The following is a 27233-nucleotide window of genomic DNA, read 5'->3' as shown; positions in this document are numbered from 1 at the left end:
AGTGGCTATCTCTGGATGATTTTAACTTTCTCCTTTTTGTTTCCTAGTACGCTTCTAAAGAGTCTACAAATAACCCACACTGCTTTTGTGATAAAGTTTTTTTTTTCCTCAAAATAAAAATCTCACCAGAGACAAAAAAAAAAAAAAAAAAAAAAAAACACAACCCAAAAAAACAAACCAAAAAAACCCCACAAAACCAAACCAAACCAAAACAAAAAAACCATTCACGGTAGAAGACAATGTTGATAGAAATCCCTGTTCTTGTTTTTATAACAGTTTTCTAGGTATTTTCTCATTTATTCTGCACAGCAGCCTTTGTGTTTACCCTGTTTTGCAGATGGGAAGAGAAAGGCTGGGAGAGGGTCAGGTGCTTGCCCAAGGTCGCACTGTGAGGAAGAGCTGGGATTTGAAACCAGGTCTCCGAGGCCAAGGTCAAGGGGAGAGCAGGGCTGGGGGCTGTCAGGCAGGGCAGGGTGGAGGAGAGGGAGAGGCTGTGAGAAGCCCAGCAGCTGGGAACTGGGAGTCTAAGCTAGAGCCAGAGGATCAACGTGTGCGTGCAACCCCGCCCCCCATTCCCCTCCCCACTGGCTCGCAGCCCCTCTCCCTGTCCAAGCTAAATATTAAAAATCCCATTACGCCTCAACAGTACGCAGCAAACACGATCACTGTGGACCTGCCTCCAGATCTGTTATAGATGCCGGTGGGCCGTTGACAGAGAGGAGGGCAGGGGCCCCAACAGTGGTTTGGATGGGAATCTGATGGGCAGGGGCACAGTCGGGGCTGTGCTAGGGACGGAGAGACCAAGAGGAATAGGGCTACAGAGACAAACTTGGGGAAACTGAGGCAGGGGCACATTCACAATCAAGCCCACGAACCTCTGGAAAGAGGGAAACAGATTTGGGCACTTGGGGGGAGCAGCTGCTGCAGGGAAGGAATTCCAGGGCCACCCTCCTGCCACCCCCAGCAGATCTGCTGGCGGCAAACCCCACTGGAGACTGTGATGCTGAGACTGGGAATTTGGGTAGGAGAAGGGGACAGAGTTCTTCTGGAGAAAGTCCCTGGAGTCCCTAACGTGGCAGCCGTACGGCCTGTGCGGGTCCTGTCAGGCATCCAACAAAGAGTGAAGAGACGAATAAATAGGGAGAAGTCATAGCCTAACACCCACACCCGGTCAGGCCCTGGACACCCACCAAACACACCTCGGGGCCTTTAGTCATGCAGTTGGTTCCTCCTTCCTTTCACCCCTCCAAATCCTACTCACTCTTCAGGGCCTAACTCAAATGCCACCTCCTCCTTGAAGCCTTCCTAGACCTCCAGTCAGAAAAGATGCCTTCTTTCTCGTATTCTCAAAGTGCTTTGACGGGATAGACTTCATTTCTGGAAGGACCATACCGTGCCTTATTCTCTATGTGTCTGAGTCCCCTGCTCACCCAGGAGCCAGTGAGACAAACTCTGCGTCTCAGGTGCTCTCCCGTCCAGCCTTCCCAGGGCGGCCGCTGTCAGCTCAAATGACACCTCTTCCAAGAAGCCTTCCCTGGCCCACCTGGCTAAAGTGAGTCTTCCTTTGTTCCCTCTTGCTACATGCCTTTCCCCCTTGCATTCATCACAGCCTGTAACTATTTTATTTATCTCCTCACTGACTTTTTCCCTCCATCTTCTTCTGTCCACTGACCCAGACCAAAAACTCTGGAAGGGCAGCGAACATGTCCCTCTCGTTCACCTCTGTGTTCCCCAGCACCGGTATGTGCTTGGCTCATAGATGGTACTCAATACACACAGATATGCCTCGACGTGAGGTTACGTCCTGATAAATCCACCGTAAGTTGCAAATATTCTAAGTGGAAAACTCACTTAATACCCCTAACCTATCAGACATTAGTGCTTAGGCTCACTTACCTTAAGCGTACTCAGTTGAGCAACACTGTCTAACACAAAGCCTGTTACATCTCACGCTCTTGATTGAACCCAATACTGAAAGTGGAGAAAAGACTGGTTGCATGGGTGCAGAATGGTTGCACGTGTATCGGTTGTTTACCCTCATGCTCTCATGGCTCACGGCCCAGCCTAAGGAGGGAGTATCATTAGACCACCTGTCACCAGCCCAGGAAAAGATCAAAATTAAAAATCTGGGGATCCCTGGGTGGCGCAGCTGTTTGGCGCCTGCCTTTGGCCCAGGGCGCGATCCTGGAGACCCGGGATCGAATCCCACGTCGGGCTCCCGGTGCATGGAGCCTGCTTCTCCCTCTGCCTGTCTCTGCCTCTCTCTCTCTCTCTGTCTGTGTGGCTATCATAAGTAAATAAAAATTTAAAAAAAATATTAAAAAAAATCTGCTGTCTATGTATCACCACTGCACCGTCGTTATGCCGAAAAATTATGAGTCTGACCATTGTAAGTTGAACCATCATAAATGGGGACTGCCTGTATTTGCTGGAGGACTAAATGGCACACAGAGGGTGCTCAATACATGCTCGAGTGGTTGACTGGCTTCTGTACGCCCCTCCTTCTCCCACTATGCCCTGCATACGGTTGGCACTGGAGGAAGTTGGTCAGATTGAGTTTAGGATACGGTTCTGTGAAACGCTCCGGGCACTGGGAACTCTCAGGCCTTCATTAGCCACCCTGCCCACCCCTGGGATGGCCGTGCCACTCCCATGAGGACCCACCTACTCGCCATCTGTCAAGTAGATGTTATCCAGCCTTATCTTCTCAAAATTGTATTAACAAAGCAATGGACTTTTTTTCCTATCAAATTATACTTCAGTATTCAATAGATCTTTCCAAACCATGCTCCTGGAGATTCTGCTGATGACCCCTCGCATTCCTAGGGGTGGATGCTCCCTGGGGTTGTGTGTGTGGCAGGGGCTGGGCCCGTGGTCATCCATCCGGCTTTGAGTCCTGTTTGTCTGACCAAAGGTATGTTATCACATCACGAGTCGGAGCTAATGGTCCTGCTACAGAAGCATCAAGGATGCTTGTTTTAAAATGCTGATTCTTGGCCCCACCTCAGAGCCAAAGAACCAGACCTGGGGGAGAGGTTTGCACCAGACCCAGGAATCTGCATTTTAATGAACTTCCCAGCAGATCCTGAGACAGAGTCAAGGCTGAGAATCCCTGAGCTGGAGACCAAGGAAGTACTGTGCCAACCACTCAGATGTGAGCTGTAACCACCATTCCCACATGTCCCGGGCGGGTGGGAACAGAGCCTGTGGGACTTGGGGCTGGAACAGCCCCACATCTGGGTGGCTACAGCACAGGACACAGCATCAGCTGGTGTCCTTCTGGATTCCCTGAGCTCATTAATCACACCCGGACTGGCCTCCACTCACACCCCATGACTGACTGGGCCAGGCTGGGCTGTGCCTGTGCCTGCAGTGGGCGGGCTGTAGGTCTGGGGAAATGAGTTGGAGGCGGCCAGAGCCTCCTTGCAAGAAGCCCAGACTTGGAGAACCTGCCTGTGCCAGGCAACCTCTGTGATGGCCCCAGTGACTCCTACGTCCTGGGCACTCAGAGCTCATGTAATTCAAGCTCCTGGAATGGGGGCTGAGCTGAAGGACTGGCTTTCAACAAAGAGAATATAGCAGAAGCAATGAGATGAGGTCACAAAAAGATGGTTTCTGTTGTGGGTGCTCTCTTGAACTCTGGGGTCAGTTGCTCTGGGGGATGCCGCTGCCCATGTGGGTCCCTGTGGCCAGGGACTGAAGTCTATAAACAACCACGTGGGTGCACGTGGACTCAGACCCTACCGCGGCACTGCCATCAGATGACACTGCAGCCCCCAGCCAACAGCCAGACCGCAGCCCCAGGAGAGCCCTTACACCCGAGGCACCCACCTGAGCCCCACCTGGATCCCCGACCCTCGGAAACTGTGTGATTACAGATGCTTGTTGTTTTCAGCTGTGACATTTCGGGATGACTTGCTGGGCAACAATGGGTAACTAATGTACCTCTTCATCTAGGCACCTTCCAGGGACAGTTCTTCCTCCCTCCCTCCCTCCCTCCCTTAGCCACGGCCACGCCAGGCACCGTACCAGACCCCACCGTACCACTGCTGCACGTCCCTGGATCCTTGCAAATCACTCATCCGGAAGGCCTGGGCCACCTATTTAACACATCGGTCTCCCAGGACTCAGCCCCAGTGGCACCTACCCTGTTTCACCTCCTTTTCTTTCTGGGCCCACCACAGCCCAGGTGGTTCTAGTCAAAGCCAGCCAAAGGCATCCCCTCCCTTGTTCACTTACAGTCTGTCTCCCCTGCTAGACTGGCTCCTAGAAGGCAGGGCCGCGGTTGTGTTCTTCTGTCTTTACCTGACGCTAGGCACGAGGTCTGACACAGAGCAGGTGCGGGTGAGGTTTGACAAGTGAACAAATAACGCACGACAAGTGACTGCTCCTGCCCCCCATGGCCCACCACCTCCCAAGGCTGTGCAGTTTACACTCAGGTACAGAAAACTAGCTCTGTTACCTTCCCCCAGAAACCAGCCCTTTCTCCCAACTTCCCTGATTCTTTTCTAGGACCATCACCTCCCCACAAGCTGGAATCCCCCCGTTTCCTCCTTTTCAGCCTGTCTGCACACACCATCCTTCTCATTTATCCTCCTCATGTCCCTTGATCTTGGCACTGCGGCTGCTGCGTCCAGACGGCCACCATCTCTCGAGCGCGGCTGCAGCTTCCCCACGGGCCGCTGCTCCTGTCCCTCGTGCTCCCATTTATCCTCCCAGGAACCCCTCAAATGCTGCCTCAGAGCATGGAGGAGGGAACTGTGGGATGGTGGACATGGCAGCATTTTATAAAGGGGAGGATCACGCAGCCACCTCAGGCCATGCTTTTATCGGCACTTCAGGAATCCTGGAATCAGGTCCAAACTCTTAGCCTGGCACCTGGAGGACCCCCCAGCATCTGATTCCAACGAGGAAGGCAAGAGGAGGTGGTACAAGCAGGCTTTAAATCACCATCAGGCTCACACTGGGGAGTACCTGCCCCAGGCTGGGCTTCCTAGACATCAGATCTCATTTAGTTAACATTTATTAAGCTCTTACTGTGTACTACAAGCCATCCTAAGAGCTCAACGGTCTTGAATTGTTGAGTCTTCACAAGTACCCTGAGAAAGAGGGTTTCATGAGCAGCCCAGGACGGATAGCCAATAACAGGCAGGGCTGGATTTGAACCCAGGTCTGCCTACCTTCACAGCCTTCTGACCACCAGGCAATCCCTCTTACAATCCCACCTATGTGGTTGTTTGCCATAATCAAACATCACCTGTACCACCGCTTACTTAGGACTTCTCCTTAAATCAACCCAAGTGGCTAAGGGGTGGGCTTGGAATCACACTACCTGGGTAAGACTCCTGGCTGCCCCACGTACTCTCTGAGCCTTGATTTCTTCATGGAAAATGGGCACCTTGCCTCACAGGCTTCTCATGAGGAGTAAGCAAGCTAGACATACAAAGTGCTCAGCACACAGTACAAGTGGCAGTCAGGAGGCCTGGCTCACGGTGCCCTCCCCTACCCCCTTGAATCAGAAGGAAGCATGTGACACACCTCTGCCACTGAAGTGGCATGTGGGCCACCGCACGTACACTCGAGAGCCAGCATGCAATCCACCCCGCACTCCTTCTCTCTGTCCTCATGATCCCCACAATCCAAATGCAGGCTCCTCCATCCGCTTGGCTCCCCGAGGGAGGAATCCCGAGCCGACGCCCGATGGACAGGTAGCATTGCACGAGAAATAAATTGTGATTGTCTGGTCACTTCGGTCTAGCCTGGCCCTGTAGTCCCCCTGTGGGAACTGATGCAGCAAAGGTCCAACAAACGCTGACTTATAAGTGTTATTTACTAGGACTTATTTCCTTACCAATGAAACGACAACACTTTTGCCAATGACGACACACAGCACCGCTTGCTGTTGTTCATATCCATGTAACAATTGAAATGAGAGACATTAATCCTAGAACCCACTAAAATCACCTCGCACACCCCGTAGGACATACACATACCGCCGTTCAAGACGTGATCTCCAAACGTCTCGCTCTGAGACACTGAACACCGGCTGTAGATTTGGGAAGCCTGGTCGGCTCCAGGCCACTGCCCTTGCCAGCCTGAGTGCCCGGGCCCATTTCTGCCCCCAGGCCCAGCTCCACAGCCCCCCCGGGTGCAGGGGCACCTGCCCCGCCGCAGCCCTTACCTCTGCACACGGTGCCATTCTCCACGGCCTCGAAGCCCGCTTTGCACATGCAACGTCCGATGGGCACCAGCCACTCACCGTCCCCGTTACAGTACAGCTTGATGGGCACGTCCACCTCCTCGGCATTTGGGATGCAGCTGCCCCGGGCAGCCACCAGCGAGGTGCTCTCGGCCCCCGACAGGGTCTCCTGGAAGACGGCGCCATTCTGGATGATGCGCGGGCACTTGCGGTAGAAGACGCGCACGGCGATCAGGGACATGCAGCCACCATAGTCCTGGAAGGCCAGATAGAAGCCGCTGCGGGACACGGGCCCAAAGCTCCGCACCTCGGTGTTGATCTTCATGACCCGGCCCCCCAGGTCCACCTGAGAGAAGCTCTCGTCCGCCGCGATGGTGTCCACCTTCACCCACGGATTCTCCATCCAGTTGGGGAAGGTCTTGGTGGCCGAGTCGAAGTCGGCCTCATAGTAATAGAGGTTGAAGGTCTCCTTGCAGGAGCCGGGCACACTGGGGATGCTGCTGCAGTCACGCACCGAGAATTTCATTTCCACATGGATGCGGTGGGCGCCGCGGCGCCGGATGAACTTGGTCCGTAGCCAGTTGTTCTGGCTCGACTCAAACACATTGCACACCTGGTACGTGCGGATCGTGTTCATGTTCTCATCGTAGCCACTCACCTCTTCCCACTGTGGGTGAAACGCTAGTCAGGTGGGGGAGATGGGGCTCAGCCCCAGGGGTCATCTCTCTATAGGGGAGACACAGATCCTGTCTCAGGGAATCTTTCAGTTCAATGGGGGGTAAACAGGGCTCTTACCACTGGGGGCCTCCTAGTCTAAAGGGGGAGGCACAGACTCTACCTTAGGCACCTTCTAGTCTGATGAGGAAGACATGATTCGTATCATCAGAGAACTCCTGAACTGAGGGAGACACGTGGCCTTGGCCCCCGAGGAATTCCCCTGTCTGTGAGGGAGACATGCCAGTCTGATGGGAAGGGCATGCACTCTGCTCTTGGTTTTCCCCTGATTAATACGGGAGATGTGACCCTCATCCCCAGGGTGATAAAGGACACAGGGCCCTGCTCCTAGGAAGCTCCCACCTGGAAGGGAAAATGGGGTGAGGCCCACACTGAGGGAATTCCCTTTGCTGAGAACAGACATAGCTTTGTGCCTGGGGAGTACTAGTCTGATGGGGGAGTCAGGACTTCTGCCTACTGGGAGCTCCTATTCTGACCAGGGAGACACAGTCCTTGCCCTAGGGGATTCCCAGTCTGAGGGAACAAGAGTCCTTACCCCCATGATGAGGAAGACAGGCAATCCTGTTCTGGAGCCTTAAGTGGTTAAGATACCACTAATATAGTTAAGGTACTTGGACAGAGACTTCCCATCCTTCTTGCCTGGGGTAGGTGCTTCGGCATCCTCCCTGGGTCCCAGCCTGGCTCTCCCACACCCAGCTGAGACTTCCCGAGCCCCACTGCTGGCTGGGGCTGCGCAAGGCCATGGGAGGCTGGGGATGAAAGGCACAGGCCCCATGGTGTCTCCTCACAGACCCTCATAAGCCAAGCTCACTCACATGCTGAGCCTTTGTTCATAATTTTGTGCCCTCCTTGAGTACCCTCTCATCTTCTCTGTCCATCCTTTTGGAATCTCTTGCAACAGGCTCTCTCCGGCTGCAGTGTTTGCATTCGCTGACTCTCCCATGGGCCTTTGGGGATTACTGGCCTGGACGAGGGCTGGGCATGCTTGGCCCTCTTGGCCTGGTCTCCCCAGTGGGGCTGAGAGCTTGCTGAGAGTAGCTACCCATCCCCTCCCTCCTTCTCCTGAGTCGTCCCCTTTGGTATTGAGCTAGCTTTTCCTAGGCTAGACCTAAAAGAGCCAAAACAGCAGAGCACCCCCTCCCACCCATGCTGGTCTGGGGTGAGTGCTATAGCAGGACCTCATTTCTTTGTTATGATTATCACACATTATCATCACCATTTTACAGATGAGCAAATAGAGACCAGGGAAGTGAGGCCATTTGGCCCAGGTCACATTGACCCAGACCCATTCCCATGCTTGTGCACGCTGCCATGAAACACAATGACCCACAGGTACTCCAGGAGTCCTGGGTTTTGTCCCTACTATGCTTAACTTGATGCATGGCCTTGGGCAAGTCACCTCCCTTCACCGGGCCTCTATTTCCCCAACTGCCCAATGGGACTGTGGGTTTGGGGTGGGGGGAGGCAAGTGGTACTATAGGTGTCACCCTCGCGTGGGTGTTCTTTGTCCTTTTCCCTCTTCAGATATCTGGGCCGAGTCTATGCAGGGTGGTGTAGTGGCTGCTGGCCTGGGGTGGGTCGATGTTGTGAAAGGCTAGTGCCCATGAGGAAGGCCAAAGTGGAGCCTGCTGGCCCAGCCTCTACGTCAATGGCGGCTCCGAAGCTCCCTACACTGCAGTTTTTTTTTTTTTTTTTTTGGTGGCACCATGTGACAAAGTCAGCCCCTTGTTACAACCACTGCTCTTCTTCAGAACTTAATTAGAGCACTTAATTAGAGCACTCTGCCTTTCTCCCCTCTCTCTAATTAACATGCGGAGGCCCTGCAGCCTAAACACCCCAAATAATTGCGTCCGGGGGCCCCACAGCCCAGCCTGGCCTCATTCCTGCTGGGGTGGGGCTGCGGGCCCAGCCGCCTTCGCAGATGGAAAACTGGTGACAAGAAAGAGCCACAGAGAGAGGCCTGACCCTAGGGCCCTGCCTATTGAGAGCACAGGCCTGGGGTGGGGGGTGGGGAGGATGCAGCTCCTTGGGGCAGGGGCCGAGTCCCAGGGGAAGGACCTGGGAGGGGGAGAGGGAAGGGACAGGCTGGGGGAGCCCAGAGCCCTCTCTGGAGCCCAGGGGGATGAGAAAGGAATGATATAAAAATTGATGACCGTGACAATGATGATGGTAGTGCAACTATAGCTACTCATCATGGGGGAGGGGGTTCCCCACTCTCTGCCAGGCACCATGATAGACACGGTGCAGGAAAACCTCACAACAATCCGGTGCACAGGATGTGACCACCATCATTTTAGAGGTGAGGAAACTAAAGCTCAGACAGGTTCAGGAACTGGCCCCAAATCACACAGCTGGTGAGGGCAGAACTGGGACAGAATTTCAGGCGCATCTGACACAATAGCCTGTATGTAAGCGCTGGGCCGGTTGGTGCTGGAAGAAAGAGGAACCTTAAATTGTGCCTGCACTTGCTCTTGAGCGACTCATAGCCTATATGGGCTCAAACCACTGGCCCCAGGGAAGTATGGGACTCATCGGAAGTGTGATGATAAGGGCTCAGGGAGGGGGATTCTTGTTATGGGGATCCAAGAAGGGGGCCCAGAGGACTCCATCAGAGCCCTGGATACAAACCTGAGCCCCATCATTAACAAGGTGTAACACCCGTGGCAGGTGGCTACAAATGTCTGAGCCTCAGTTTCCTTACCTGTAAAATGGAGGCGTTTCCTCCCCATATGATTGGAGATGATGTGTATAAAGGTGCTTCCGTGATACAAGTATGTGATAGAATAGGTGCTCAGAAAATGACAGTTCACTTTCCTCATCTGTAAAATGGGGATAGAGCCAGTTCCTACTCCCAGCCTCGCGCTGAGGACACTGGGATAAAGGCTGAAAGCCTCTAGCATGTTGTCATGGTAACCAGCACTCCATCAATAGTAGGGGACCAGGAGGGTGGGGGCCATGAGAGGCCAGCTCTGGGCCCTCGAAGCAGGGAAAGGGGCTGGAATTTAGGGGGCATCCAGGCCCTGTGGCAGAACCTGAGGTACTCTGAGGGTCCTCACAGGGTTTGGGGACCACCGACTCACCCCTGATGGAGGATGCACGATCCAGCCCAGCTCCGCCGTCGCTGTGGTCGAGTCCATCAGCGTTTCTGTGAGGAAAGCAAAGAGTCACTGCAGCCCACCTACAGAGTGCTGCCCATCACCCCAAGACCCTCATTCCTTTGGGCCCATCAGCCATCGGGCTGCACTCCTGCAGACTGCCCTCCCTCAAGGTCTCCCACTCTATAATCCCACCCACTCCCACCTTCCGGGCTAGTCGTCTGATTCTCCCCTGTCAGGCTCCATCCCTCAAAGCCCAGCCCCAACCCTTCTATGCGTGGTCAGGCCTCTTGCTAGTGCCCACCATGTCCCACCAAACCTGGCTCCTGCCACTTCCCTCCCTTTCAGGTGGAGAAAAGTCTTGGCCCGGAGTGTCCCGGGTGGGCAACCCTGGAAATTTTACGTCAAACTCAGGGTTTCAGTTTGCTTTTTAGCTTGCGTCAAATTCTCAAAAACCAGAATGTGGCCCTTAGAAAGGCCTCCCTGTAGTCCTAGCTGAATCCTATGAGGTACCCCACCTTGGCTCTCTGGCCCAAACTTCCTATCAGCGACACCCTACCCCCTTCTCCTCCACAGTGTCCCCACACTGGGGCTCCGTCAACTGTCCTAGGATAGGGCCCCAGGAGGGGAGGGGGTGTTGAGGGTGAGCACTGTGCCAAGTGGGTCCAGTCTGTCACCTGCCCTCTGGGGGTTGAGGACATTCAAATGAGCTTCTGAACCAGCCAGTGCCCCACCTGCCCCTCACCCCACCCCACTCCAGCAGCTGGAAGGAAAGGGCCACACAACCTATGACAAAGAAGAACCCTAGGGCCAGAGGGAGCCCCGGCCATCCCCAGGTAAGGCCCAGGACCCCTTCCCACTACCCCTTCCCTGCCACAGGGAATTCAAAACACTTCTTGAGCTGAACTGCATTGAACAGATTGACATGGGTCCCTTTCAAGCATTCATTCAACAAATCTATCCTGATGCTCCTTCTGTGCCAGGCACCGGGTACCCTGAGAGAGAAAAGGGCGAAGAGCAAGGCCCTCCTGTGGAGTTGTTCACAGTCTGTAGTGGTGATAAGGCGTGAATACAAACAGCCATGACAGAGGAGGCAGAGAGACCTAGAAGGTCACAGCTGGTGCTTCCACACCACCTAGCTCTGCTTGCTGCTATGCTCCACTGCGGTGCCCGAGCAGACCTCACTAATCGATCCCCACACCCTGTGGCTGCACGGTGGGTGCTCCTCGCTGCTGTGTGCCAGGAAACTAACACCCACCATCTGAGACGTCATCCCTGGCCCTGTCGTTTTGGAGACAGGGCAGCTGAGGCACAGAGAGGGGAAGTGACTTCTAAAGATCACACAGGAGTTGGTGGCAGAGTGGGAAGTGCCAATCTCCTGCCTCCGACCCTATCAACTCCTAGATCCTTACTTGGGTGGCTGGGGCTGGACTTGGGTGAGGATATCGGGGGCAGGGGACATGGCATCCAAGCCACCGTGAAGGTTGAAACGGGAGCAGCAAGGTCTTGAACTAGGGCAGGAGCGGCATGGACGGGAGGAAGCACGCAGCCATAGGTGACCCTGTCAGACCCGCGAGCTGACGACAGAGGATCCAGCAGTGTCCCCATGACCCCCCGTGGCTTCTGTCCATGGTCACTGTGTCCCTTTGCATGGGAGGGGGGCTGGGGAAGGGGGAGGAGAGGTGCCAGGGACGGTGGAGTCCAGTGCCAAGGGCGTCCTTTTGATGGCAAATTGGAGGGAAGTTCTATTGTGCTGCTTTGGAGCTGAAAAAAAGGGTTCCTTTTCACACTCCGAATGCTACAGATTTTTCTTCCTGGAGAGAACAAGGGCTGAACTTTTAACCTGTTTTCTCTCATCGGCCTCAGCCAGAGACGCGCCAAGCCGGGCTCTCTGCCTGGGCCTGCGGAACAGCTGCTGGGAGCCGTGTGGAACAAGGGAGAGGAGACTCTGCTCAGGACTAGAAACGGGTCGGGTGGGGGAGGCAAGCCTGCCAAGCAGGTGGCCCCACCCCTTGGCTGGATTCTTGGGCTGACCCAGAGGCCAAGCACTAGAGGATTCCACGGCCCAGAGGAGGGGCTGCGAGCGGACATCCTCATTGTATGGGTGGAAGCTCAGGCCCAGAGAGGGCAAATGACTTGCCAAAAGTCACGGACTGAAGGCTGGTGCTCAAACTTGAGGCTCCCGGGAGCTCCGTCCGGGGGTGTGTGTGTGTGTGTGTTCCACGGCCCCTGCTCAGCCTCCCACCACACCTGGAACCAGCAAGCGGAGGATTTCAGGAGGCTGGAAGTCAAGGGGCGAGTTGGTTCACAGTCAGGAAGGGACAAAGGAGTGGTGCAGTTTGCAGATCCCTCGGGAGGGACGCAGGAGGCTCCCTTCTCCCCGTGACGGTCCTGGCTTCACCCGGAAGCCTGACTCGGGGAGAGCTGTCACCCCTGGGGGCTGCAGCCAGAGGACACCCATGGGGCCTTGGCTTTTGGCTTTTCAGTGTTGACCTCCCTTCACCCTCCGCACACATGCGCAGAGCAGATAAGAGCAGGGGTCAGGAGGTCAGAGGGACTTTGATTCCAACACCTGCTCCGCCATCTATTGCCTTGTAACCTTGGACCTGTAACCTTCCTAAGCCTCAGTTTCTCCCCCTGGAAAATGGCCACAGTGCCTTCTGAGCGGAGCCAGGAGGACTGAAGCACAGGGAAGCGTGCTAACGTGGAGCCCAGCACAAAGCAGAGCCTCGCTGAGTGGCAGATATTCTTTTTTTAGACGGAGCGTGGTGCTTTTTGGCTGACCCGGTGCCTGCATACACACACCATTTCCTTTGGGCTCATTAGGTGGCCCCCAAAAGTGAAGGCGGGTCCAAGAGGCTCCCACTACCCCCAACTCCAGACAGTGCTTGCCAACATCTGACAAATATCAGCCTCTTGCTCCAGCGCCGTAGCCTCTGGGGAGCCCTTCCTGGTCCGTCTGGTGCTGCTTCCCGGGGATGCTCTGAGTTTCCTCTGTTCCTCTCAAAACAAGTACAAAAGTCACATCCAGTTCCCTGGGGAATCTGGAGTTAGTAGTTCTTGCCTCAGGAACCCGGGTGGGTTCAGGAAGCCAGGCCTCTTTCTACCACCAGCATTTCCTTCCGTTTTCCCAGAACTCCCCAGACATCTCCCCTCCAGCCCCAAAAATCTGCAAAAGGGAGAGAATGCATGTTCCCTGAGATGGAGACCTGTCTACTAGGAGCCAGAGACCCTCACCAACAAAGACACAATTGATACCATCCCATTTCACAGATGGGGAAAACTGAAGCTTATAGAGGCTTAGGAACTTGCCCAGGGTCACACATCTTGCATTCACTGGCCGTGCTCCCGGTGCACAGACTGTGTGGTGTTCTCTCTCACCCCCATGCCCCACCCGGACGATTCTTTCTGACCGTCTCCCCCTCTGCACCTCCTCTGCCTACACCCGAGATCCAGCACGGGGCCTGGCACCTAGTAGGTCTACAGTCAGAGGCTGAAATCACAGCCCACCCCCAGGCTTGCGTTCTGCTCCAGCAGAACAACATTCCTGACTTCAGTCATTGCCACCTACAACCTGTGCTATGTTTAGCTACTATTTTTATTCCAGTGGACTCTTTTTCTAAAGTGCATTTTAAAGAGGAAAAAGTGATCATTATTATAAATGGAAAACCAATATCACTTGCCATAAAGAGAAGGAAAATAAACACGCGACTATTACAATTAAAAATGTTCATCTGCAAACTACCTAACATCATTTCACTTCCCACACTTTGGGGACCGCGAGACTGCACCGAGCTGCTTCTGAAGTGCTAGAAACGTCCCCATCCCATCCCCACTGTGACAATGACAGTTCCTCACGCAGGGGAAGCTGTTTTCGCTGTACACAGATAATTAATCACCACACGAGGTGACGGAGACTGCAACAGGGATGCGCGTGGGGTGCTGTGGGTATGGGAACTGGGTGGGTGTGGAAGGAGGAGAAAATGCTCAGTGTAGGGATGGCTTCCTGTGGGAAGGGACACATGGATGGAGGCTCAAAGAATGAGTCTGAAGTCAGGAGAGGCTGAGCAGGAAGGGCCTGTGAGCCACAGGGCACCGCAGCAGCAAAGGCAAGGAGGTGAGCAACAGGATGGCCCGTGGGAAGGAGTCGGTGTTGGCAACACTCAGCAGCTCTCTGAGGCCCCCTGGCTGGACCACGTCCGCCTGCCCGCACCCCTGCCAGCTTCTCGGGTGCCCCCCCGCCATCCACCGGCCAACACCACCCGCTTCCTCGCCCCTGCACACTCCCACCCCAGCCAGCCCTGCGGAAACGGAGTGAGCCCCAAATGCGTTCAGTGACCGTCTTTGAAAATCCCAATGGCTAGATGGGGAGTCTGAGGCTGGGCGGACAGAGATTCTCAGCACCCTGGACGAAGCTGCAACCAGGGCCTCCAGCCGCTGACTCGGACGGCCCTCCTTGGTGGGGAAACAGGGTTCGTGCCTCGGCAGAGGCTTTGGCCATCACCCCACTGCGCCCGCACCCCCTCTCCTTCCTGGAGACTGCACAGAAGAAAGCAATCAGGAGGCCCTGATTGCACGGGCTGGGGAGGCCTGCAGGCCCCTCTGGCTATGTGTGAACGAGCAGTGTGCATTTCAGAAATATTTGAACTCAAAGGGGAGACACACTGAAGTCGTTAGTGTGGAGCCGACAGCAGGGTGGCTGCTCGAGGAGGCCCCGACAGACGCTACCACCACCCCCTGTTTCAGGCCGACGGACGCGGCCACCCTCTGCTCCCCGGTCCACCCCCGGTCAGCTCTGTCTGACCCCCGCTGGGGCCGCAGACATTGTCTGTCCTAATGGCAGTGTGTGTGTGTGAGAGAGATTTCTAAAGAGACGAGCAGGAACTTTCACGAAGAGCCTCCTGTGTACCAGCACCGAGATGGGCACCCTAAATGCGGGTTCAGGCTCATGACAACCGTTTTACAGATGCAGAAACTGAGGTCCGAGAGGTGAAGCAACCTTCAGGGGCACACAGGCGAGGCTGGCATTTGAAACCACATCTGTCTCATTTTACATCTGTATGACTTTTTTTTTTAAGAGAGAGAGAGAGAGTGCAAGCAGGGTGAGCAGGGGAGCCAAGAGAGAGAGAATCTTAAGCAGGTTTCGCACTCAGTGCAGAGCCTGATGAGGGGCTTGATCTCATCACGACCCTGAGATCATGACCTGAGCTGAAATCAAGAGTCAGATGCTCAACTCACTGAGCCACCCAGGCGCTCCCATCTGCATGAGTTTTAAGATGTTGCAGCTGTGGACTTAAAAAACAGACCACACACACACACACACACACACACACACACACACACACACTCACCGGGGCTCTCTCTACGTGCTAATTTTCTCCCTCTGTTTAGGCCTGAGTGAGGACGGGAGGGGAAAAAGGAGAGTGTAGCAGGGGACTGGGGCTCAGCCTGTCCAGGCTAGAACCCTGGCTCTGGTACTCTCCAGGGTGTGGCTATAGGCAAGCCTGTGCTCCTCTCTGGCCCTCAGTTTCTCCATCTGTAAAACAGGTTGTATGAGCATTAGGTGACATCAAGTAGGTGAGTCCTGCTGACCTGCCCTCCCCCAGGGTCCTCGTTCTGGGGGAGCTCTGTGTCTGCCTCCTTCACTGCTGGATCCCTAGCCCTGAGAACTGGTTCTGACCTGCAGGAGATGTGTTTGACCTCCGCATGGCAGCTGGATGATGTTTCTAAAGTCCGTGTCTGATCATGTCTTAACTGAGCCTAATGCCTGTCAGAGCTCCCGCTGACGGCAAGAGAAAGTTCTAGCTCCTAGCTCCTTGCCCCAAGGCCCCTGCTGACCAGGCCAGTTAGCTCTCTCCTAGCCATGCTCTCCCATGTATCCCGGTGTCCAGCCATCCTCAAGTTCCTTCTGCTTGCAGAAGGCACCATGTTTCCATGGCCCTGGTCACTTGACCATTCCAGGATTTTCTGCCTAGAATGCCTGGCCCTTCCAGCTTTGTTAACCTGGCTAACTTCTCTTCCAAAACTTCACTCATGGGCTCTTTCTTCCTGGCAGCTGTTCCTGAATTCTCCTAGGTTAAGTAACAAGATCACAGTCATTCCAAGAGCATCGAATCTACCTACTGTGTGCCAGGCCCTGCATTGGGCATTGGGGACGTCAAAATAGATCAACAAATCCTTCCCTCAAGGAGGTTCCAGATTAGTGCCTGACATGTGAGCTTTCTACAGAAAGAGGCAGGGGGAGAATGCTGGTCCAGGTCAGGGGCCAGGAAATCCAGGGGCAGAAGGCATTAGCTTCGACCAGGAAATTCGCAAAGGCGGAGGTGGCATTTGAGCTGAGAGAAGATGACAAGAGCACGCCAGGTACAGGGCACAGCAGCGTCAAAGGCACAGAGGCATGACACTGCAGGGGCGCTTTGGACAACAGTAAAGCCTGAGGACTGGTCCGCAGTGGTGAGCTCTGGGCTGAGGGTTTAGCATTCATGATCTCATTTGGTCGCACTGATTCATAAAGTAGGTACTTTATTATCTCCCTTTGCAGATGGGAAAACTAAAGTCAGGAGAGATGGTTTGAGGTTTGCAGGGCCAGGAAGTGGTGCCATCTGTGTGTGCCTCCCATCAGAGCGCATGTCCTTAACCCTGCACCATGCTGGAGTTTCTGTCCCATGTGGTAGGAGCAAACTGCTTCACGGAAGGATATGGGAGTTTAGGATGGGGCCAGAATTTATAGGGTCTTGAATGTGGGGCTAAGGAGTCTGGATCTTGTGCCCTAGGCAACGGGGAGTTATGGAGGATTCCTGAGAAGGGTAGTGACGTGGTCTGTACTGAGAATATGGATGTAAGAACATGGTCTCTCTTGAAAATGGACACCTAGTAGTTGCTCCCCGGGGTCTTTGTTCCAGACTGACCAGCAGCCCACAGCCCAGGTAGCAAACCAGCCTGGTACATGACCCAAGAAGCAGATGCTGCTCTGGATCCTTCCCAGAAGCTCCAGCTGCTCCCTGTCGGGGCTGTGGTGATTTGAACTCAGGCCTGTCTACCCTACCATGGGCCATACCCACGAGGTCACTGGCTGGGAGTTGGAGCATTCTTTCCACAGTCCACATCCACATTAGAAATTCCAAGAGGAGGCAACAGGCAGGAACCAGGAGAAAAAGTTCAAGGCCATTGACAAGCTGGGTGACTTGAAAAAGTCACTTTGCCTCTCGGAGCCTCAGTCTCCTCATCTGTAAAATGGGGATCACAAAATCTTTGCTCTGTGTACTTCATGGGGTTGCTTTGTAGATCCAAGGAGACATTGGGTACAAACTTTTTAAAAATATTTATTTATTTATTTATTTATTTGAGAGAGAGAGAGAGAGAGAGAGCATGAGTAGGGGTGGGGCAGAGGGAGAAGGAGAGAGAATCTCAAGCAGACTCCCCACTAAGCACAGAGTCTGACGTAGGGCTCGATCGAACAATCCTGAGATCATGACCTGAGCCAAAATCAGGAGTTGGATGCTTAATCGACTAAGCCATTCGGACACCCTGCAAGGAGTTTTATAACATGCAAAGGCCACGTCATACAAAAGCAGCAGTGAAAAACGCTAATACTCATGGAGGCTGATGTTGGGCAGGTGCTTCATCAACACTGTCACCCCAGAGCAAGTCTGCAGGGAAACTGAGGCTCGGAGAGATCAAGAACTCCTCCAGGACCACGTGGCCAGTAAGGGATGAGGCAGGATCTGACCCCTTTGGTCTGACCCTGAAAACCCCAGGCTATTCTACCTCACAAAAGGGAGGGACAAATCACACTTTCACGTCCCATGCCCTGGGTGCCAGACCCTGAGCCACTCTGCACACCCTGCAAAGCCGGCAGTACTGTCCCCATCGTGTGGATCAGGAAATCGAGTTCAGAAAGGCTAAGCAGCTGGCCCAAAGTCCCATGGCCAGAAAGCAGCAGAGCTGGATTTGAACCCAGATCAGCCCGACTGGCTTCCCCAAGGCCCCTCCTCTGAAAACCAATGAAGCTCGGCGGCGAAGCAAGTCAGCCCAAAGCAAGGTGAGCGGGGGTGGCGATGCCAAAGGAGGGCCGAGCGGGCTCTGGGAAGATCCAGGCTCCAGGAAGACCGTGGACTTTCTAAGGCGAAGCCTGCCAACAGGCAGCACGTTGTTTTTGCAGCTTGGCCCCCTGCTCCGCCCTCGGGCTCCCGGAAAGGGGACCCGGCTAATGTAAAATCCTTCTGCCCCAGGACTCTCGCCCCCACGCCCCTCCTGGTCCTCCTGCCGCTCGGAGGCCCTCCTCTGCCTCGGTTGCCTGCCTGGAGCGGCTCTTGTTTGCTCAGGCTCGGGCGGAGGGGTCCCCGCGACGCCGGCTCCTCCGCTCGGTCCCCCGCCTGCCCGCTGCTGGCCTGGGCATCCGCCAGCGCCCGCCGCCCTGCTGAAACCCAATCCTCCGGGCCAGCCGGGTTGCTCGCTAACAGCGGGCCGCATTGTGCGGCGGGGGCTGCGGGAGAGTTTGGATTCGCTGCTTGGGGACCCACTTAACCTCTGCAAAGGACAGGATGATGGATGGAGGTCTGGGAAGGGGTTGCTGGGGGTGGGGCGGGCGGGAAATGAACACCAGGGCCTGACTGGGGAAGGGGAAGCGGGGAAGAAGGGACGGGAACAGGTCTGCACACAGAAGAGCTCCATCAGCCCTCAGGACGACCCTGGGGGATGCCCGTTACCGGCCCCACTTTACCCATAAGGAAACTGAAGCTCTGAGAAGTCAGGTGACTTGGCCAAGACCACACAGCAGATCAGTTGAACCCAAGCCCATTGCCCTTGAGCCTTCCTGACACACCAAGCTGCCTCTTGCAGGCAGCATCTGCTCTGTGATTTTTTTAATCTTTAAAGCCTCTTTCCTTAAGTGAATCCCCAAATCCTTCCCACCTACTAATAAGTAGGTAATAAAGATATAGTGATAGCAGGTGGCATCACTGAGCACCAACCGTGTGCCTGGTGCGGCGCAGAGAGCTCTTTGACTTCGTTTCATAAGATCCTAACAGTGACCATTAATGGAGAACAACTGTCATGGCCATTTTAAAAGGAGAGGAGAGAATGTCAACTATACTTCCATAACAAAAATTAAGAAAATAAACAAATAAGAGGAGAGGAAATTTGTCACCCTGCCTTGCGACCTTGACTCATCAGCCCAACTGGATTGTGAGCACCTTGTGGGCCAGGCCGAGTCTGGCTCGCTGCTCAATCCATCTAACCCCCCACCTCATCTCCACCCCCAGCCTACCCAGACATCAAACGTTCTTCCCTGCTTACACCATCAGTCTGGGTGTCTGGATTTTTCCTCCAGGAAATATGGCCTCCGGTATCAAGATGACTCGATCTACTATATCATCGTAAGTGCCTACTGACTACAACCACTGTGCTGTCACTCCTCGGATGCTCACAACACCCCATTCGCTCATCCACCCATCATCCATCTACCCATTCATCCACTCGCCCTCACTTACCCTCTCCATCTGTCTTCTATTCCACTGGCCCAATCACCCACCACCCGTTTGCCCACCCACCGGTACATCTAGCATCCCACTTAGGTAATCCATTCATCACTACATTTCTCCATTAAACCAACTTCCCTTCCTTCATCTTTTCCTCCCTAGCTTGCTACAGATGTGGGAAAATGAGCTTCAGAGAGGTGAAGCAACCTGCCTGAGGTCACATAGCTGGCGAGCAGCAGATCCAGGACTTGAACGCAGGCAGGTATGCTTTTAACCACTCTGCTCTGTAGCCTCTCACTTTCTCACTTTATTTTGAACTGTCCTGTTGCATGCAGGTTTTAATATTATGTCACCTCAAATCCTTTTGGATGTGTGTGGAGTGTAAATTACAAATCAATAAGACACAGGCCACTGTAAGTCCAAGCCAGGGTCTGTCAGGTTGGAGTCAATTAGCAAGCCTGCTGCAGGACCTGCTGGGACTGGATCTATTTGCCTAATTGGCACTGGTTTCTCCCAGTGAAGGACAATTAACTCAAATCCCAGAATCCAGACCACCCCTCAGCTTCTGGGCAAGATGTCAGGCATTTAACCACATGAAATTTTACTGTTCATTCATCTACCCACTGACCTACACCCCCACTCATCCATCTTTCCAACCATTCAATCCTTGCAATCACCCATAAACTATTTTGCTATCTACTCACCCATCTACCTACCTATTTACCCACCTGCACACCCTTATCCTTCCATCCATCCATTCATCCATCCATCCATCCATCCATCAATTTAGCCTCTCACCCAACAGTCCACCTGCCATTTATCTATCTACCCATTCTCATACCCATCCATCCACTGAAACATCAAATCCAAAGAAATATTTATGAAATCATTCTGCCTTCTTGCCATTTGCCCATCCATCCATCCATCCATCCATCCGTCCATCCATCCATCCTTTCACCCTCTCACTCACCCCATCCATCAGTCTACAATTCCTTTCCCCAATAATCCACCATCCATTTGCTGCCCCATACACCTAGCATCCCTCTCAGGTATCCACCCAGCCGTCTTCCCTTCCTCCTTGCCTTTCTTTTTATTTGTCTATCCACCCGACCGTTCATTTATCTGTCCTTCTATTCATACCACTTATATATCTGAAATCTGCTACCCATCTATCCACTCCTCCTACCCAGCTAGGCTGCATTTATTGAATACCTACTATGTGTTAGGCCCATGCTAAGTACGAGGGGTTTAAAACTAGACATTGTCACTGACCTCAAGAGATATTCTGATTTGGGACAGTCTCAGAGACTGAGAAGGAGAAGGAAGGCCTAGGAGAAAGAACTCAGGACACCACAAAGAGCCTCGAATGTCAGGTCAAATGGCTAAGATCATCCTGAGGGCAGCAGGGAGCCACTGAAGCGGGGGTGGGGTGGCCTGATTCAGCTGTCACTGCATTCTCTTGAGTAATTGATCCATTTTATAGATGAGGAAATTGCAGCCCAGGGGTCAGAGAGGTGCAGAGGACTGTCCCAAGCTACACAGCTGGTTAGGGACAGAGTAAAAATTCCACCCCAGTTTTGACATCTCCAAAGCCCTCGCTTATTCTGAGAGCAGCTGCTGCCTCAGAGGAGCTGTTTCCAGAATGCCTGCATCCCTCCTATGTTAACACTCCCGCCTAGCTCCGTTTCCATGGCCCTCGGCAGCATGGGTGCAGACCCCCCAGGGCACCATCTCTGCTCAGTGTGACTCTACCTGTTCCCTCTTGGTCCCTGGGCTTGCTTGTCAACTGCGCCTGGCATCTCGGGCACGTAAGCAAACATGGCCCTGCTGGGGCATCCTCTCATGTATTTCACAGGGGAGACATCCAGCAAGTTCCTGACATCGTCTTCGTGATCAGAGCCTCCATGTCTTTGTCATCAGCTACTGTTCATTCCCCACGGCCCCTGACACCCTAAGAGATGATGCCTGACAAAGAGCCAGGCCTGAGAGCTTCTGGCATGAGCTACTGGTGTGACATGGCTGCGCACAAAAAGGTTGATGACAGAGAAAGACCTGGAAAGGAATGGGACTTGAAACAACGGGGCTCTTGGGGCGGAGAAGACCCTGGGGGAGGGGAGCTCCAAGCCAGATACAGGGAAGAGACAGGCCAGACAGGGAGGGAATACCACTCGCGCCACCAACATCCCCATCATCACCGAGGGACCATTCACTGAGCACCCATGCTATGCCAGGCACTGTGCCATGCAGTGGACATCCAGGATCGTACCCGAGTTCATCCAAGCTTCCCCCAAACCTCCAAGGGATGGATATATCACTGTTCCCACTTTGCAGATAAGCAAACTGAGGCCCAGTGAGGTCAAGTGAGTGGACCAAGATCTCCTGCAAGTCAGTGGCAAATTCTGAGCTGTATGAGCCAAACTCCTTTTGTGACTCCAAGGAAAGTCTGGGGAGTCTGTGGTCTCGGGTGAGGACTGAAGCAGGTGGTGGGGTCAGGAAGTGGGAGCTCCCAGGCCTGAGGGTGGCAGCATGGACTCAGGGAGTAGGCATGGGCTGATCTGGAGGTGGGAGGCTGCTGCCAGGGAGGGTGAGTGGGCAGGGGACGAGGCCACCTGACCCTGAGTCCTGAGCTCTTCCTACAATAACCTCTGGGTGCCTCTGCAGCCTGATGAGTGTGAGGAGCAGGGCGCTGGCTGTTCCAGGAGGTACACGAGGTGGGTTGTGACAGTCACATCACCTGCAATGGGCTTTCCTGGGTCTCTGACAGTGGATGGCGGCAGAGGAGACTTCTTGCCTGCGTGAGATCGCTTCGTGTCATGAGCCTTCTTCCCATGGAAGGCTTCCATGGGGGAGTTGGCCACAATGCTGGGAGGACAGGGACCCTCTTCCCCACCTATGATTTTACAGGCCTCTGGGCTGGCGCTGCCCTGCGACCCTGACCAGGTACCGACTTGCCATTGGCTGCCCTCGGGATGCTCCAGACCAGTCTGACATCCAAGGCCTTCTATGCGCTGGCCCTGGCCTCTGACCCCAGTGGCACCTCCCTCCACCCCACGGGGCCAGGCTGCTCACTGTGGGGAGGCCACACCTGCAGCTCCTCCACTGCTAAGCCTTTGCTCTTGGTCATACCCCTGCCGGGAACACCCTCTCTGAAAAGATGGGAGCATGGCAGGCATGCAGGCAGACAGCCAGACAGCAGGGGTGAGGCCCAGGGCAGGAAAGAGGAGTTCCTTAAATGTGCTAGACACTTCTTTTGTGCCCATTGCCTGCCTAAGCTGCTTTCCCCTTTCCCCCTCCCTTCTTCATCTGGAAAACTCCTCTTTACCCTTTAAGACTTAACTCAGGCATCTCTTCTTCCAGGAAGCCTTCCCTGACCACCCTTGACCCCTTCCCTATCCCTTTCTCTGGACCACAACTCACCAGAGTTTGTCTGACACCCTTTCCTAGCTGGTATTTGGATGGGGCAGGGGTCCTGCAATGCTGGCTGCTGAGTGGAACATGGTGTCCCCAGTGTCCAGTGCAACCAGAAGCCAGCTCCCCACAGGCACTAGGAGAGGCTATGTCAGACGGTGAGCAGATGGCCTCAAGCTCACAAACACGGCCGGCCAGGCCTGCTGCAGAGCTGAGCCAAGGAGTAGACTTCCCAAGCTGCTGGCTGTGCCACTTGGCTTGTCCATCTGGGAGCAGGAGACCACAGGACCGCTGGCCACAGTCAGGCCGTCTCCCTGCCCTGATCAGCTCTCCAGCCCCCAGCCCCACTCGGGCCTCCTCCTCACTGGGAATTCCGTGGTGGTAGTGGTGGTGGTGGTGGTGGCATGGGGCAGCCATGCAGACGTGTTGGATGCTGGAAGCAGGCCTAGGAATTCCTGTGCTAACTGAGAAAGCAGATCTGGAACCTCATGCATCTCAGCCCCCGGGTGTATACCCTGCTAGGATGGGGATGCTTCTCTGACATGGGTAAGGTGTGTAGTGGGCGGTCCTGTGCCCTCATGCTGACCGCAGCTCCTGACCCCTTCCCTGCCAGCCCTCTCCTTCCCCACACATGCCCCAGGTCTGTAGCCTCAGTGACTTCATCTGGGAAATGGGAGCAGTAAACAAGATGTACCTCTAGGTATGGATGCAAAGCTCTGACCTTCACACAAGGCCTGGTACAGTCAGCCTGGCTCGGGAGAAGTTAGTACCAGTTTTTATTACCCTCCTTGCCAGGAGGCTAATAGGACTGAGACCAGGTCCCAGAGAAACCTCTGGGTAGGGTGGGGTAGGCGTCTGGATTCGACCAGGGATAATCATCATAATCCGGATGCCCAGCTATCGAGTACCTACTATGTGTCAGGCACCACGCTAGCTCCTCTCTGGAGGTGATGCCCATTGGTCCTCACTTGACAGATGAGATAACTGAGGCTTTGAGAAGGGCAGTGACTTGCCTGCGGCCACTAGGGAGTTGGTGACAGCCCAGGAAGCGGAGCGCGGTCCCCACTTCCCGCCGCCTCCCAACACTCAGGAAGTCCCCCGTGCTGGGCCTGGCAGGGAGTGTTAACTTGGCCTTATTTAAAGTTGCAATTATCTGCCCCATTTCCCGCTGGTGATAGCTGAGCTCTCTGGGGAGATGGGAAGACCCTGATGGAAGATGCCACGAACAGGGAGTTTCTCAGAGAGCCTCCCTTGAGCCTGAGACTAAGTGCGCCTGGAGGACGTGTGTTCCCTTCCCGTTCCTGAATCCTTCCCCTCTGCTTCTGCCCCACGGCGCTGACCAGGCCGGCATGGGGACTGCGAAGATGGCTGGACAGGTGCCTTGTCAGTCCTGCAGAGGCTGCAGGGGCTCACGCTGTGGGCCGAGGCCCAAGACAGCACCCAATGTAGAGATGGGAAGACTGAGGCTGCAGTGTGTGTGGGATACAGACCCAGGGAAGGGCCCCAGAGAGGCCGCTGAGAGATAGAAAGATAGGGCCTGGGAAGGCCCCTGAGGACTGCAGTCAGAGTAACAGGCTCACAGAATAGATCTGGGCTTCTCAATGGGCCGGTGTCTCCTGAAGACCTTACAGGGGACAGAGAGGCCACAGGAGCCTGGAACCACAGGCGAAAAGCCTCAGAGAGGAAGGGCTGGGCCAAGGCTGCATGTTGGCCCCTCGCTGGTATGGCCGGAGTCAAGCTCAGGGAAGACAAGTCAGTGGGCCAAGACCCTGTGCAAGTTGGTGAGGACGGGAGATTTTGATTTCTGAGCTGTGTGACCCAAACTCCCTTCCTAACCCCAAGCCCAGAGAGTCTGGCTCCCAGTCCCCCTCTTCCCACTCAGACACAATTATTCAGGCACACACCCACTCCCCTTTCCTGCGTGCAGTCTCAATCCCACCCACCTTCCCTCCTGGCCCTCCCTGAGCACCTGCTGTGCAGCCGGGGCCCCTGCCTGGAGGCGCTTGGGCTGGCTAGAGGGAGACCCAAGCAAGCAGTCGTGGTGCTTGCCATCAGGGTGGGGAGCACGCGCCAGGCTGCGGGATGAGAGGGGCAGGAGAGCAGGAGCCCGGCGGTGGAATCCAGGTGTTGGATCCAAACGCGGGGAAGCAGCATATCCTGCCTAGCCCAGGGAGCTGATGGTGTGGGCTCAGCAGCGAGATCTACATCTGAACACTTCTTCCTACCCCAGTGACCTCAGGCAAGCCACTTCCTTCCCTCTCTGGGCTGTGCAATGGGAATAACATTAGCACCTTGCAGGTGGCTGTGGTAGTTAGTGAGATCATGCATGGAAGAAGGTGTAGCCCAGTGCCTGGCTATAGTATGTGCTCAGTAAAATATTGGCTGTCATTACTAAAACTCTGATTTCCACACCACTTGGCACAGTTGCTCAGGAAAGGAGTTTTGGTACCGTGACCATCACCAATATTAGCGAGGCCCCTCTGGTCAAGGCTAGAGCAGACTCTAGCTTTCCTGTCTGTGGTGGAGAGAACCACAGCCCCCCTAAGAGCATCCATTAGTGTCCTAATCCTCAGAACCAGTGACTGTTAGCCTTACAGAGCAGAAAGGACTTGGCAAAAATGCGATTGAGGATTTTGAGATGGAGAGAGTTCCCTGGACTGTCCAGGTGGGTCCAGTGTAATCACAAGGATCCCTATGGGAGAGGCAGGAGGGACACAGTTGGAGAGTTGGGGGTACATGAGCAGAGGGCACAGGGGGTTACTCTGAAGATGCAAGGAGAGGCTACAAGCCAGAAATAGAAGCTGGAAGAGCCAGCGAAAAGGATTCCTCCTCTGAGCCCCTGGGGAGATGCAGCCCTGTTGACACTTTGATGTCAGCCCAGTGAGACCCAGTGCAGACTTCTGACCTCCAGTATTGTAAGATGGGAAACTGTGCTGTTTTAAGCCACTAAGAGGGGGTCATTTGTTAAGCAGTGGTAGGAACCTACGATACCATCCTCAACAGATCAAGTGCTCATTTCCCTCACACTGGCATCTGCTTCATCCTTAAGAACCCATCGAGGAAGGGCCTAGCCCCTCTGCTGAGAGAGGTGGGGCCTGGGGGCCCACGGCTGTGGTGAGGACAGTCCTTCCCTCCAGCATTTCCAGTCCTTCCTGTCTGCCAGCAGCACACGTGTCCAAGAGAGGCCCGTGGCTGCAGCAGGCCACATGCTGGTCCCATGTAACTGGGCACCGGTGGGCCCAGCGGGTCTCTGTTCTGGACTCAAGAGCGAGCTGGTAGGTATGGGGTATTCTAGGGGCCACTGTCTATCTAGTACTTATTTACCTTGCACCAAGCCCTGCCCAGGATCCAATCTTCCTAAAGCTTGGGAACCTATTTTACAGAGGAAGAAACTAAGGCCCAGAGCATGAAGCAATGTGCAAGGTGGTCCGGCTTCCACGTGCACAGGCACAGGCATGGGCAGCCCCAGCCCTGTCTGGATTCCCTGTCTGCACCCAGGCCATGCAGACCTGACACAGTCCTCCCAGGCAGCGGCCCTCTGTTACAGGCCGGGCTGTGGAACTTGGTGCTACTCCCTGCCCAGGCTCCCTCGGGGCCTCGAGGGGCGGGAGGGGGAGTAACTGTGCTTCCTTGTCTGCCCCATAGAGGTCTGCACGGTAGCCGAGGTCACAGCGGCAGGAGGCCCCCCAGAGAGCTGAGCCCCATGGGAGGAAGAGGCGCTGAGAGTCACAGAACCAGCGCTCCTGGAGGGGTGCCAGGCCTTCCTCATGGTGAGCGGCTGGAGCTTTGTGCAAAGCCCTCTCCCATATGACCTCACTCAGGCTGCCTACAGCTCGCCAGCACATTCCCATTTCACAGAAGACAGTAAGAATGAGAATGATGGTAGTAATGGCCATTTACGGAGCTCCCCTATCCGAGCTAAGATCTGGCCGATGTTCTCTCAGTCTGTCCTGTGATACAGCCCCTAGGAGGACACTCCTAAATCACGCTCGTTTGCAACTAGCCCCCTGGGGTTCAGAAGCCTGTCCCTGCACCACTCCGGGGCCTCCGTTAATGTCCTTGCTGTGCAGAGGAGGGAGCAGGCCCAGAGAGGTTCCTGCCTGCTCTGTGCCCAGCGCGTGAGCACAGGGGTGCGCAGCGAACCCAGCTCTCCAGGCCCCAGATGGGTCCGCTTTCCTTTGGGCCACAGGGCAAACCTCGTGTGACATCCTTGGGAGGTAGGGCCTCCAGCTGAATGTCCTGAGGACCTGAAGGGGGGACGGATGGATCCAGAGTCTGCCCAGTGGGGTGGCATATGCCTCTACATGCATCTTCTGC

At 54.8% G+C, this 27233-nt stretch overlaps 1 protein-coding gene across 3 annotated transcripts in view; it reads right to left on the bottom strand.

Moving 5' to 3' along the window:
- Positions 1 to 27233, bottom strand: part of EPHB2 (EPH receptor B2) — a 186245-nt gene that overhangs the window by 115681 nt on the left and 43331 nt on the right. For all 3 annotated transcript variants that reach the window (XM_055331915.1, XM_055331916.1, XM_055331917.1), the window contains exons 2-3: positions 10015 to 10079; positions 6182 to 6866 (exon numbers count right to left, since the gene is read on the bottom strand). In XM_055331915.1, the coding sequence (XP_055187890.1) occupies positions 6182 to 6866; positions 10015 to 10079 (750 nt within the window). The remainder of the gene's footprint in view (positions 1 to 6181; positions 6867 to 10014; positions 10080 to 27233) is intronic.

Source organism: Nyctereutes procyonoides, unplaced genomic scaffold (genome assembly GCF_905146905.1).
Source record: "Nyctereutes procyonoides isolate TBG_1078 unplaced genomic scaffold, NYPRO_anot_genome, whole genome shotgun sequence".
Taxonomy (NCBI): Eukaryota; Metazoa; Chordata; class Mammalia; order Carnivora; family Canidae; genus Nyctereutes; species Nyctereutes procyonoides.
This window is presented reverse-complemented; position numbering and strand designations above follow the sequence as displayed.